The sequence below is a fragment of the Pteronotus mesoamericanus genome, unplaced genomic scaffold (assembly GCF_021234165.1).
Source record: "Pteronotus mesoamericanus isolate MK-2021 breed Mesoamerican mustached bat unplaced genomic scaffold, CSHL_Meso_final contig_42, whole genome shotgun sequence".
Taxonomy (NCBI): Eukaryota; Metazoa; Chordata; class Mammalia; order Chiroptera; family Mormoopidae; genus Pteronotus; species Pteronotus mesoamericanus.
The window spans coordinates 14189865-14202786 of NW_026555157.1; the positions used below are offsets into that span (position 1 = coordinate 14189865).

Here is a 12922-nt window from a genome sequence, read left to right on the forward strand (position 1 = left end):
ATGCAGATCGCCTCAGTTCCCAACAATTTGAGGAAGTCAGATGTTGGAATAGTGGTTTAGGATGCTGGATGAAAAAGAAGGCTTACGCTTTTTTCCCCCCACTTTTAAATCATCTTTATTTTCAATTACAGTTAACATACATTACTATATTAGTTTCAGGTATACAAACCCAGTGATTAGATATTGTGTAACTTACTAAAGGATCATCCTGATAAGTCTCACACCCATCTGACACCATACATAGGTATTAGAATATTATTGACTATATTTCCTATGCTGAATATCCCCATAGCTATTCTATAACAGCCAATTTGTACTTCTTAATACCTTCACCTTTTTCACCCTTCCTCCCAACTCCCCTCCATATGGCAGCCATCAAAATGTTCTGTGTATCTATGACTCTGTTTCTGTTCTGCTATTCATTTAGTTTTTTTAAATTCAATTGTTGAGAGATACATATGTGTTGCATTTTTGTGTTCATATTTTTTATCTTTTTTTTTCCTTTCTTTTTAAATAAAACCCCTCTAACGTTTCATCTAATACTGGCTTGGTTGTGAAGAACTCCTTTAGCTTCTTCTTGTCTGGGAAGCTCTTTATCTGTCCTTCAATTCTAAAGTATAGCTTTTCTTGGTAGAGTAATCTTGATTTATAGGCCCTTGCTTTTTATCACTTTGAGTATTTCACCCCAGTGCTTTCTGGCCTGCAAAGCATCTGTTGAGAAATCAGCTGAGAGTCTTACAGGAGCTCCCTTATAGGTAACTAATTGCTTTTAAGATTCTCTCTTTGTCTTTAACCTTTGCATTTGAATTATGATGTGTCTTGGAGTGGACATCTTTGCTCTTTGCATCTATCTTGTTTGAGACTCTCTGTGTTCCTTGGACTTGCATGTCTGTTTCCTTCACCAAATTAGGGAAGTTTTCTTTCATTATTTTTTTCAAACAGATTTCCAGTTTCTTGCTCTTTCTCTTCTCCTTCCAGCACCCCAATGATGTGAATACTGGTATGCTTGAATTGTCCCAGAGGCTCCTTAACCTATCCTTGCATTTTTGGATTCTTTTTTCTTTTTCCTGTTCTGATTGGGTGTTTTTTGCTTCCTTATTTTCCAAATTGCTGATTTGATCTTGGCTTTATCTACTCTATTGTTGATTCTCTGTAAATTATATTCTTCATTTCACTTAGTGTATCCTTCATTTCTGACTGGATCTTTTTTATGCTGTTGTGATTCTTACTAAGTTCACCGAGCATCCTTATAGCCAGTGTTTTGAACTCTGCATCTAGTAGATGGCTTGTCTCCATTTTGTCTAGTTCTCTTCTTTCATTTTGGACAAGTTTCTTTGTCTCCTCATTTTGCAGCCTCCTTGTGTTTGTTTCTGTGTTTTACGCAGAGCTGCTATGTCTCCCAGGCTTTATAGAGTGGTATAATGTAGTAGGAGTTCTGTAGGGTCCAGTGGCACAGCCTCCATGATCACCCAAGCCAGCCACTTAAGGTGCATCCCCTGTGTGGGTTGTGTATACCCCACTCTTTTAGTTGAGCCTTGATTGCTGTTGGCATGTCAGGAGAAGTGGTTTACCCCCATCTGGATCATCTGCAAGAACTGGCACCAATCACTGACCTCTGACCCCTGTGGAGTATCAGCTGTGCAGGGCCCACCCCACAGAGCAGGACTGACTTCATCAGGGCTCTGGTGCCTGTTCAGTCTGCCCATTAAGTGTGTTGCTTGTGGAGGTGGTTGGGTGATGATGCTTTGATGTGGTCTTAAGCTGTCAACTGGGTTCACTGGCTTTGGGGCCTCTCAGGAGGTGCAGACAAAGATCAGCCACTGCCTGTGTTCTGCCCCAGGGTCACCTTCCATGAACTATAAAGCAATCTGCAGATGGTTATATTTGTGCTGGGCTTGGAGGTGCCCAGGAGAGACCAAGCTGTGAACCAAAGTTGGCTGTTGCTAGTGCCAGAGCTGGGATGACTTAATGAGAGGTACGGGGCACACCGAGGCCAGATGTTTCTTGTTTGAGAGCTTTTAGGAAAATCTGAAGCATGAGCCAAGACAGGCCAATTGAATGGAAAAGCCACTGGAAACAGCTTGGGTGGGCCTGAAAGTTGGGTGGGGCGTGCTTCAGGCAATCACCAGGGCTGGGCACACAGTATGAGCCAGGTTGGTGGAATCTTGGATATGATGCCCATTTGTTGGCTCTGTGTGGGGGGCGAGGAGGGGGTTGCTCAGAAAAGTAACAATGGCGTCTGCCAGCAGTTCTTTCTGGGAGAAAGCTAGCCTTCCAACCCTCAGCTCTCACCTTTATGCCAGACAGTTGATTTCCTCTCCATGTGTCTCTGGAGCCTTTCAAGCTGCTGTCCCAGTGCTGGAGTGCAGATGAGTCCAAGTCCATGCACAGGCCCTTTAACAGGAACTGCCTGGGACTCCAGAAGCCGTCTGTCTCCCTCAGACACTATCCCTGCTGGTTTTTACAGCCAGAAGTTATGGGGACTTTCCCTGGCACTGGAACCCTGGGCTGAAGAGCGTGTGGTGGGGCTGGGACCCTCACTTCCTAGGGGGGACCTCCGCAGCTGAGGCATCCCTCCTGATTTTCATCTGCTGTACATGGGTGTGTGACCACCCTATTTCACATCTCCGCCCCTCTTCCTAGTCTCCGTTGTGGCTGCTTCTTTAATTCCCTAGTTTTAGGACTTCCATTTCAGCCCGATCTCAGGTGGCTCTAGATAATGGTTTTTCTGTAGTTTAGTTGTAATTTTGATGTGGTTTTGGGAGCAGGTGTGTACTGTGTTTATCATCTTGCCCGAAAGTCTTATACTTTTCTTTTCAGTTTTCTTAAGAGGAACAAATTTTATTCTTCAGAGTTAGTAAATAATCTGCACTAGGATTGGCTAATGAGAGCAGACTATATATATCAGTGTCTTATGTAATTTATTCAATTCCTTTATGCCATATTTTTATTTTTATTAAAATATGGAAAGTTACGAGTAATCATTTTTAAAATTTAGTATTAGCTATAGGAGATAGTATAGAAAGTAACTGTAGAATATTATTTCATTTCTTTCATTTTGTGTGAATTCTTACAGGGACTTTAGTCTTTTTGTAGATTTTAGCTTGTAAGATTTGAGATGACACATTGTTTTATAAGTCACATGACTCAAGGATGTTATAGTTATTTTATCTTTTATCATGGTTTATTAAGAATATTTTTAGGAAGGAAATACGATTATTTTTCTTTATAGTGTTTTAAAGTTTTCTCTTCAAACAGGATAATCACCACCTATTTGGTAGTACTTTGTTGGGAATTAAGGATGACGATGCAGATCTGAGTCAGGCCCTTTGTCTGGCCATCTCCGTGTCAGAGATCCTTCAAGCAAATCAGCTGCAGGGTGTAAGTAAAGAAAACCCACAGTTTTGTCAGGAGACTGTGCCCTTGAAATGTTAGAAACCAGCATTCCTTTTATGTTGATTTCCACAAAATTAATTTTCTGCAAAAATGTGACTATTTTGCTTTATTTTGATGTGCTAAATCTTCCATCTAGTCATTTTTATTTATTTTTTATTATTTTTTAAAGATTTTTATTTATTAGACAGAGGGGAAGGGAAAGAGAAAGAGAGGGACAGAAACATTGTTTGGTTGCCTCTTGTATGTGCCCCGACTGAGAACTGAACCTGCAACCCAGGCATGTGCCCTGACCTGGAATTGAACTGGGGAGCAGTCACTTTGGGGAATGATGCTCAACCAACTGAGCCACCCTGGTCAGGGCAGGTGTAGTCATTTTTAAACTGCCAGTGTTGTTATTTTAATTGTCAACAACTAATTATTTTAACACCAATTTTTGCAAATTGTTAAACTTTTTCATTTAAGCAAAGCAACTGGATGGTGTGTGAAGCACTTAAAAGTGAATTTAGCATTTAACAGTTAAATTCTGGCATGTTACACAACTAATTGAATTACATGGTAAATGCCATAAGTCATATAGCAAAGGAGGATTGAGGAAATGTACCATATTTTCTGTTACTTTTTTCATGAAAATCTAATGAGCCAGTTCTTCCATTATATGATATATTCTTTATTACTAGTATCTCAAACATTTACCCACAGATGTATGTATTTGGAATGTGGAATGTATTTCCAATAGGGGAAGAGGAATGGACATGAGAAAATGCGTTTGACAGTAGATCTTTTTAAAACAAGTAATTCACATGTTTTTTTTTTTTTTTAAATTGGAACTATTATTAAAATCAAATGAAGCCCTGACTTTCTGTATGGCTCAGTTGTTTGGGTTTCATCCTATGAACTGAAAAGTCACCAGATTTATTCCTGGTCAGCGTTCATACCTGGGTTGTGGACCAGGTTTCCATTTGGGCCTGTGTGAGAAGCAACGAATCGATGTTTCTCTCCTTTCTTCCTCCCTTCCTCTCTCTCTAAAAATAAATAATTTTTTAAGTGAAAATATGTAATCTAGTTTAATGAGACCCATGGGAACTTCTTCAGTTCAAACTGCATTTTAGAACCTCCCCTCACCCACCAAAAACATTTAGTTCATGTGTGAATTGAGTTGTTGAAAAGTTTGTGGATTTATTTGTAGAAACAGGAATTTTATCTAGATCTGTGTTCATAACTATATGGTTTTTTAAAAATGGTTTAATACACATTAAAAAATTAAATTTCAATATACTATAATTGGTTTTATAGTTCAAACTGACATTCTCTTGCTACATATTTTAGGACTTTCTGGTCAAAAACAGTATATACAAAATGTTTTAACTGTTTAAAGGATGAAAGTTTTTTAGGATCTTGAGGTAATTTTCTTGCACCTGTACTGCTTGGGTCCTTCTGATTCTTTGTCAGATCAATTTTTAAATAAACCTGTTTCCCCTCCTTTAGTAAATTGTTAATACTATATTGTGTAAAATGTAACTCTCATGGCAAATTCCAGTACATCAAAAAATTGTTTCTTTCTTAGGAAGGAGTCCGGTTCTTTGTGGTGGATTGCCGTCCTGCTGAACAATATAATGCTGGGCATTTATCAACTGCTTTCCACTTAGATTCAGATCTGGTTAGTATTAATCCTTATTCAAAAAAAAATTTTTAATTAAGAGAAGAAATCGTTTATTTTCTTTAGCCCATTAATATACATGTACCTAATTAGGGGTGTTTTTCTTTATGCTAAACAAGGGAGTCTCTGCCCTTATGATAAAAGTGTTGCTCTCGGGTTGCCTGTTCACCCAGGACACCCCTTTGGCGTGATAAAGGATAGATGAAAACATTGTTTACTATGGCTTACCATTGCTATGTCAGTAAATTCTAGACTTCTTACTACAAGCTGCCTGATGTAGCACTTAGCATAGTGCCTTGCACCTAAAAATATTAGCTCTTACTATAATTGGATAATTATTCTAAAACTTTTCATTACAAGACTTTTTTTTCCTTCATGAGTACCTATGCATATAATAAACTAATATTTAATAAGGGTAGCACTGGCATATAGGCGATGTTGTTAAAATTGCTGTCCTCAGGTCACTTTAAATGAAGAAGTAGATGAAATAAATAGTGAAATACTGCCCTAGCCAGTGTGGCTCAGTTGGTTGGAGCATCGTCCTATAACTGAGGTCACCAGTTTGATTCCTGATCAGGGCGCATGCCCAGGTGCAGGCTCAGGCCCTGGTTGAGGCATGTGCAAATGATGTTTGTCTCTTGCACCAGTGTTTCTCCCTCTTTTACTCTCTCAACCCCTTCCTTCTCTCCCTTCTCTCTTGAATGAGAGTAAAATAAACCTTAAAGAAATAGTTAAGTATTGTCAGATACTTAGAGCAGTTGGTAGACCTAGGACTGACATCATTTAAGCCATCTGTAGTTATTAGAGCCCCAGGGGTAGGATAGATAGAGTAGTAACCACTTTCAGTGATGGTGCAATATGCCCTCTTCCCAGCTTGTTCGAAACTTGACTCTAATGCTGAAAGTCATGTAGAAGGGTCTAAGTGGTGTTGAGAGGAAACTCATGGAAAATGGAGGTAAAACAACCCAGAGAGTTTTAGGCACTGTAGGTGAAGAAGGCAGTCCTAGCTTGTGTGCATCCTGAAAGTGAACTCTTCACCTTTCTTGTCCTTGGTTTGTCCAGGAAGACTTAGATGGTTTTAAAATTTACTCAAGTCATTCATGAATACTTGAATTACAAAATTCAAAGAAAACCTCCAGAGTTAACTATTAACAGCTTGTTTAATCTTCCAGATCTTTAATATGTATTTACATATTGTTCACTTTTTTCCACTTGTGTTTTCACCTGGTAGCTTATTTGTTTTCACTTGTTTCTTAGATTTTTCATTTAAGTACTTCTTTTTAATGGTTGTATAATGCTCCGTGGTACAGACACACTGTAATTTACTTTTTTTGATTGATGTACATTTGGGTTGTTTTCAGTTTTCTTATAATCTGTGCAGTTTACATCCTTTTATATATATATATATATATATATATATATATATATATATATATAGTGAACTTGTGCAAATATTTCTGTAAGATAGAGAGGTGTGGTATATAAAATGTTACTAGAGACTGCAGTATTGCCTTTTAGAAAGGCTGAACCAGTTTACACTCTACAACTGAATATGAGAATGATTGTTTCCTACCATCAACATTATTGGACATTACCAATTATTTTTTATTTTAAAAGAATGATGGGTGAAAAACAGTGATAGTTACTAGTGATATTGAGCATCTTTTTTCAATGTTTATTTTTTATAATGTGCTTCTATGGTTCATTTTTCTATTGGATTTTTCACTGTGCTTTTTTTAATGTTGTCTCGGTATAGTAGTTTAAAAAAATTGTAGTTACTGACATGTGTTTCCTTGAGGGTAAGAAATTAATTTTTTCATTCCTTTATCTGTAATATCTAGTGCTCATAAATAAAAGGCTTCTGCTATTTCTGACTGTCCTCTAAGAAATACCAATACATGGCTTGCTATGTGATTGGGAATAAAAAATATAGTTCATTTTCGGCGTATTGTTTTTAGTTTCGGACCATGATACTCAGTGTTGAACTTTTCTTGTCATGGCACCTAAGGAACACTGTAGCTTGTTGTTTAAGAAATAAACAATAAGCACACATTTTTTTTCTAGTAGAATGTTTTCTTAGCATAATGGTGTATCTGTACCATGGACTACCATACAGACAATTTAATCTTTCTGTGAATTTTCAACTTTTTGTTTTAATATATTATAGATACATTTGTACATATTTCTTCTTTCTTATCCCAGGGATTTTATTTAAAAGAGCCTTTTCTTTTTCTTTGTTTTCATGGTGGCTATATAAAAGTTTTTCCTGGAGAAATATTTCAGGTTTTACAAATGTTTATGAAACATGGGGTTGGCACATTTTTAACTTTTTAAAAATTGTGTAGATGCTCCAGAATCCATCTGAGTTTGCACAGTCAGTAAAATCCTTGCTGGAAGCACAGAAGCAGTCCATTGAGTCTGGCTCCATTGCTGGCGGGGAGCACCTCTGTTTCATGGGCAGTGGCAGAGAGGAAGAAGATATGTATATGAACATGGTCCTGGCACATTTTTTACAGGTATGCTGACATATCATTTCAATTTGGCTTTGTTACTGCTATCACCTTTAAGAAATTATAGTATTTTTGTGCCGTTATCTAATATACTGTCAAATTTATCTGTATTTTTTTCATTAAAGCTTTTTTTTGTGTCTTTCCCTAGATTTTTGTGTGCTTATCAGGTTTATTTTTTATGTATAAATTTGGAACCATCTGGAATGTTTTTCTGTGTTAAGAAGTGAGGTAGGAAGCAAAAAAATTGGGGGGGGGGGAAGCCAACCAGTTGTGCTATCAATTTGAAATACCACCACTTTAATATACTGAATTCCTCTATGCGTTAGCATCTATTTTTGGATATTCCATTGCATTGATCTTCACGCTTATTCATATCCTAGTACCTTTTACAGTGCTGTGCAATTCATTTGAATATCTCCACTTTGAAATTGAATAAATATGCATATATATATGTATATATATTCATGACACTTAGCCACCTTTTTTTGTGTGTGATATTGTGTTTGGCGCAACTAATCTGTATTTGTGATTTTATGCCATCTGTCCGCATCCCTTCTCTACAAAGCCTCACTTTGTTATGACTCTTTCTTTATAAAAATAGTTGCTTATTAGGTATTCTTTGGTAGTTTATACATTAAAGTCCTCATTTTGTGTAATCCTGAACTATGTAGTTGGGAAGATAGTAAACAGAGTGTTGCACAGGCCAGTTAGGGTTTTTTCTGTTCATGTTGTATTTTACCAGGAGTCAGGTTTTAGAACATTAGTCTAAAGGATAGAATCCTTAAAAGACAAAATGAGAGAAGCAACAAGGTATTTGGAGGAGAGATTATAAAATAATTTTATACTTTATTAAGAAAAGATTTTAGAAACTTACACAGAATAACAAACGGACTCAAACTCATTTTACTTATAAATTTAATTCTTTGATATAAACTATATATTGTGAAGGCTATCGGCAAGAATTTGGAATATTGTAAACTTAATTTTTATAATTCAAGTTTCTTTTTTTAATTGTTGACACTATTACAGATGTCCCCCACTTTCCCACCCTTTGCCCACCTCTTCCCAGCCCTCTCCCTGGCCTTCACCACTCTATTGTCCGTGTCCATGGGCAAGTTCTTGATGTAGTTTTAGAGATTTTTTTTTTCCTTCAATTTTATCATGGAAGATTTCAAATAAATCTAAAATTGGGGAGAATTTAACCTTACAAACTCTATAAAGACATCACATTATTGTTATACTTTATTATAAAAAATCACCTAACTAGTATTCACGTTTCCCTGGATTTCCCTGGATCCAAAACAGGACGTTGCATTTGGATGATGTCTTTAAGTCTTTTTTAATTTATAAATTTATAACTTCTCTTTCATAATTTTTTTTCTTGAAGCATGTATTTGTTGGGGGAAAAAACTGGTTACTTCATCATATAGAGTACACGTTCTGGATTTTGCCAATTGTATTCTTACGGTGTCGTTTATCAGGTTATGTCCCTGGTATTTTCTGTAAACTGGTGATTAACTTAGATAGAGACTTGATCAGATTACTTCTGGGGGAGGGAGGAGGTCCTGGTGGGTGGTGTGTACTTCCATCAGGAGGAAAATAAATACTACCCAGATATCTCTCTTGTTTGTGTCTCTCCTTTTGTTTATCATTGCTTAGATCCATTAATTTTTAGAAGTTTGTAAAATGGTAACATTCTGTCATTTTTTCATAATTAGCTATAATATTTGCTTTTATATTTCATTTTTATAAAGGACAAAGAATATTTTGAAAACTTTAAAAAATTAATTATATCCAAAAATCCAACTTAACTGATTTTGATTTGACTCTTTATTGCGTGATTGGAACTATATACAGTCTTGTTAGAGCCATGAAGTTGTTCCCTTCTTCCCACCCAAGCACCAGACATTACAATACACCAGGTAAATATATATACCTCTCTGTGCCAAAGTCCAAAATGTTGAAGAAAAGAAAAAGTCCAGAAAGTCAACATATAACCTTATATTACATTTGCCAATATTTATAAGATTATCAGAAATGTTAATTAAGTTGTATTTGGGAATAATTTAAATTTTGTTTTCCTTTACAGAAAAACAAAGAATATGTGAGCATTGCCAGTGGAGGATTTATGGGTAAAATTTTAATTTATTAATCCCTTTGCCTACACTTTTCAGTGGAAATTATTATCATCCGAGCTGATTTATAGTAACCAGTTTTGTTAATGGTTATACTGTTTCTTCAGTCATTCAGTATTCTCAGAAAAGACAAAGTCAGCAAGACATAGATAACAGACAAATGTATAATAGGCAATTGAAATAAATAAATATTTAATAGGAGACCTAAATAGATGTGTTTAAATTAGCTTGTATTTGCAAAAAATGCTTTAGTAAAGATACATGAAAAACTGCCCACATGATTTACCTCTACAGAGGAGTAGATAGGACTGGGAAATACTTTTCACTCTATACCGTTCCTTCTTTTGCTTTTTTAATTTGTTTCGTTTTCATTTTATTTTTCAACTACTTGAAGGTAACAGCTGCTAAAAAAAAAAAGGCAGCTCAATGGAATAAAACAAGTAAGCTCATGCTTTCAAATCTGCAGAGTAATATCTGGTAATCCAGGATAGTAAAATAATTGACAAAATCTCTGCAGGCAAGTATTTGAGAATTTGTGAAGAATTGCGTCAGAGTAATAAGACTATAAAAAGAATTTTTATTTTTTACAAGAGGTGTTGTTTAAGAGGACAAACTTGCAACTAGTAAATAAATCCTGGAGCACTAATGTACAGTTTAGTTAATATAGACAATGTTATTGTATTGTAAACATCAAACGTGAAAAGAGACAAGATCTTAATTATTCCCACCATAAAAAAGAAATGCCAATTATAATTATCTTATAACTTAGAATTTTTGGTAGATTAGTATCTATTTCCTCTTGGTTTTTGCTGGCATTAATAAGGATTATGATTATCTCCCATATATCATGGCCTGATAAAGAACTGTTCCTAAAGCTCATACATAGAGTGATCTACAGAAGAAATTATTTTAATAAATAGTATTAAGCAAGTATTGGCCTTAAAATATGAAAAGAAAAACATCTGTTTCCATTAGCAGTTAATTTCTAAGACTGCTTTTTTATTATGACAAAGATCAATTGATGTCCCCTTACGATAAAACAAAAGCGACCATGTTTTCTTTTTCTTAAATTATAGTTTACATTTATTATTATTTTGTATTCATTTCAGGTGTGACTATAGATTTTCTATTAATCATGTCATTAAAAAATGCTGCTGAGATCATCTATTAATATTTGAAAGAGCGCCTTCCAAAAGGGGAAATATGAAGTCTATATATATATGGTTATAGTCGCGCTAAGGGTCAATTAAGAAAAATCCTATGTGTACAGAGGAATTAGAAGGAAGGAGAAGAGGAGGGGAAAGGTTTTTGGGCTTGGGGTCCTTTACTCCTTTTCAGAGATGCAGAAAGAAATACCTGTGATACGTCCTTGGATCCTTTTTCATTCAGCTATGACATGTTTATTATACTTCTCTGGTAATGAATCTTTCCAAAAGGGGTTGATATGTCAGGTGTTGTTATTATTTTTCTTGTTTACGTTAAGCACTGCAGCAGCACTTGGCAGACATTAATGTGGATGGACCAGAAAATGGTTATGGCCACTGGATTGCTAGTACCTCAGGCTCAAGGAGCAGTATCAGTTCTTCTGCTGATGTAAGTGTATGTGTCCAGTATGTTACCAGATTCAGGTAAATGCCCAGAAAAGGTGACTAACTACTAAACCCCCACCATAACAGAAATGGAGTCAAAATATTTCAAACACATACAGTGAGAAGTCATGTTTTTGTGAGGTTAACGAAATGATGGAGCAGGCCTACACAGCTAAACTAGCTGAGAGTGCAGAGGTCTACCTGCTGAATTCAGGTTTCTCCCTTTCCAGCTGCAGCTTGGTACCACCTAGTGAGTTTTCTGCTCCAGCTAAAGTATCTATCAGTGGGGATAATTCTGAGCTCTATGATGTTTGGTAATCTCAAGTGAGCTTATTCCAAGAATCTCCCAGTCACTTTGGGCCAGGATAGTACTGAGGTGTATGGTTTTCTCTTCTATATACCATGTCTATTCCTCCCCACCACAATCTCATTTTAGAACTTCAGTCCACCTGTATTTGAGAATGGGTGAAGCCAAGGAGGACAGGAACCCATCGCCACTCCCATTATATTTAATTTTTAGTTATTGAGATGTACATTACTGGATTTTGCTCTATCAGATAAATCCATTTTTCTGTTTTCCTTTGGAAATATTTGGGCTATAAATCTTTTGCAGTTTTTCAATATTTCTTGTCAGTCAGATTACATATCGTTAAGTAATTTTTTTAATAAATAGTAGTCCTCATCTACCAAATGATGATTATTTAAAACAGAAATAAAAGGAAAACTGCAGTACAGAGTCACAGTTACTAGCTTTGGCTTACACGTGTAATACACGAAGGTGTTTAGATTTTATCTCTACAACTTACTTTCTTCATGATCTTCAGTAAGCTCTTTTCAGCTCTGGTGTCTTCATCTGGTGTCTTCATCTGTGCAACCCATATGGAAATAGCAGAACCTTCCTCATAAGGATGATGTGAGGATTAAATGTGCAAGTGAATGTAAGGTGTAGTACCTGTGGCTTTTCTATTTAATAGTAGTTATTATAAAATTATAACTCAGTAGATATATTAATTCAGGTTTATCTTCAGCTCTGTGAGTCAGAGCAAATTATTGTCAGATTATGAGCAAGTAAGACTTCTCTGAGAATTAAGTTTTCAACTTGATCCTCCAGGTATCTAAGAGTTCTTCATGTGAGATCCCATTTACTTAATAAATATTTGCTATTTTCAAAATAGTGTTCCATTATATGGACATATCATTTTACTTAGTCCCCTATTATTGAATATTTACATTGCTTCCAGTCTTTTATTATAAATACTACTGTAATTATTTTACATAGTAATATATTTACATATATGATTTAGTCCTAGAAGTGCAATAACATGATCAAATTGAAAAAAAGATTATCAGTATCCTTAGAATTTTGCATTATTACCAATAATAATAATTATTCTGCATTATTCTAATTTATATTTCTACCCATAGCATTGGGTATTCGGTTGAAAGTTTCTACCTTCAGATTTGAAAAACGCTGATTGAAGCTGGGAAAGAAACTGTCTTAAAGATGTGTTGTATTAAAAGTACTGAAGAATTTCCAGTTAGTGTAATTTGGTTTTGAATTTGGATATGGAAAAGAAACACTTTTTTTTTGTATTGTTTAGTTACTTCTCATAAAAATAAAAACAACATGTTTAT

The 12922-nt window shown here is 35.5% G+C and overlaps 1 protein-coding gene across 2 annotated transcripts in view; it reads left to right on the top strand.

Annotated features, from left to right (window-relative positions):
- The window catches only part of TBC1D23 (TBC1 domain family member 23), a 62233-nt gene that overhangs the window by 34394 nt on the left and 14917 nt on the right, over positions 1–12922 (top strand). For both annotated transcript variants that reach the window (XM_054577363.1, XM_054577364.1), the window contains exons 9-13: positions 3259–3381; positions 4961–5053; positions 7399–7569; positions 9653–9695; positions 11182–11291. In XM_054577363.1, coding sequence (XP_054433338.1) covers positions 3259–3381; positions 4961–5053; positions 7399–7569; positions 9653–9695; positions 11182–11291 — 540 coding nt within the window. The remainder of the gene's footprint in view (positions 1–3258; positions 3382–4960; positions 5054–7398; positions 7570–9652; positions 9696–11181; positions 11292–12922) is intronic.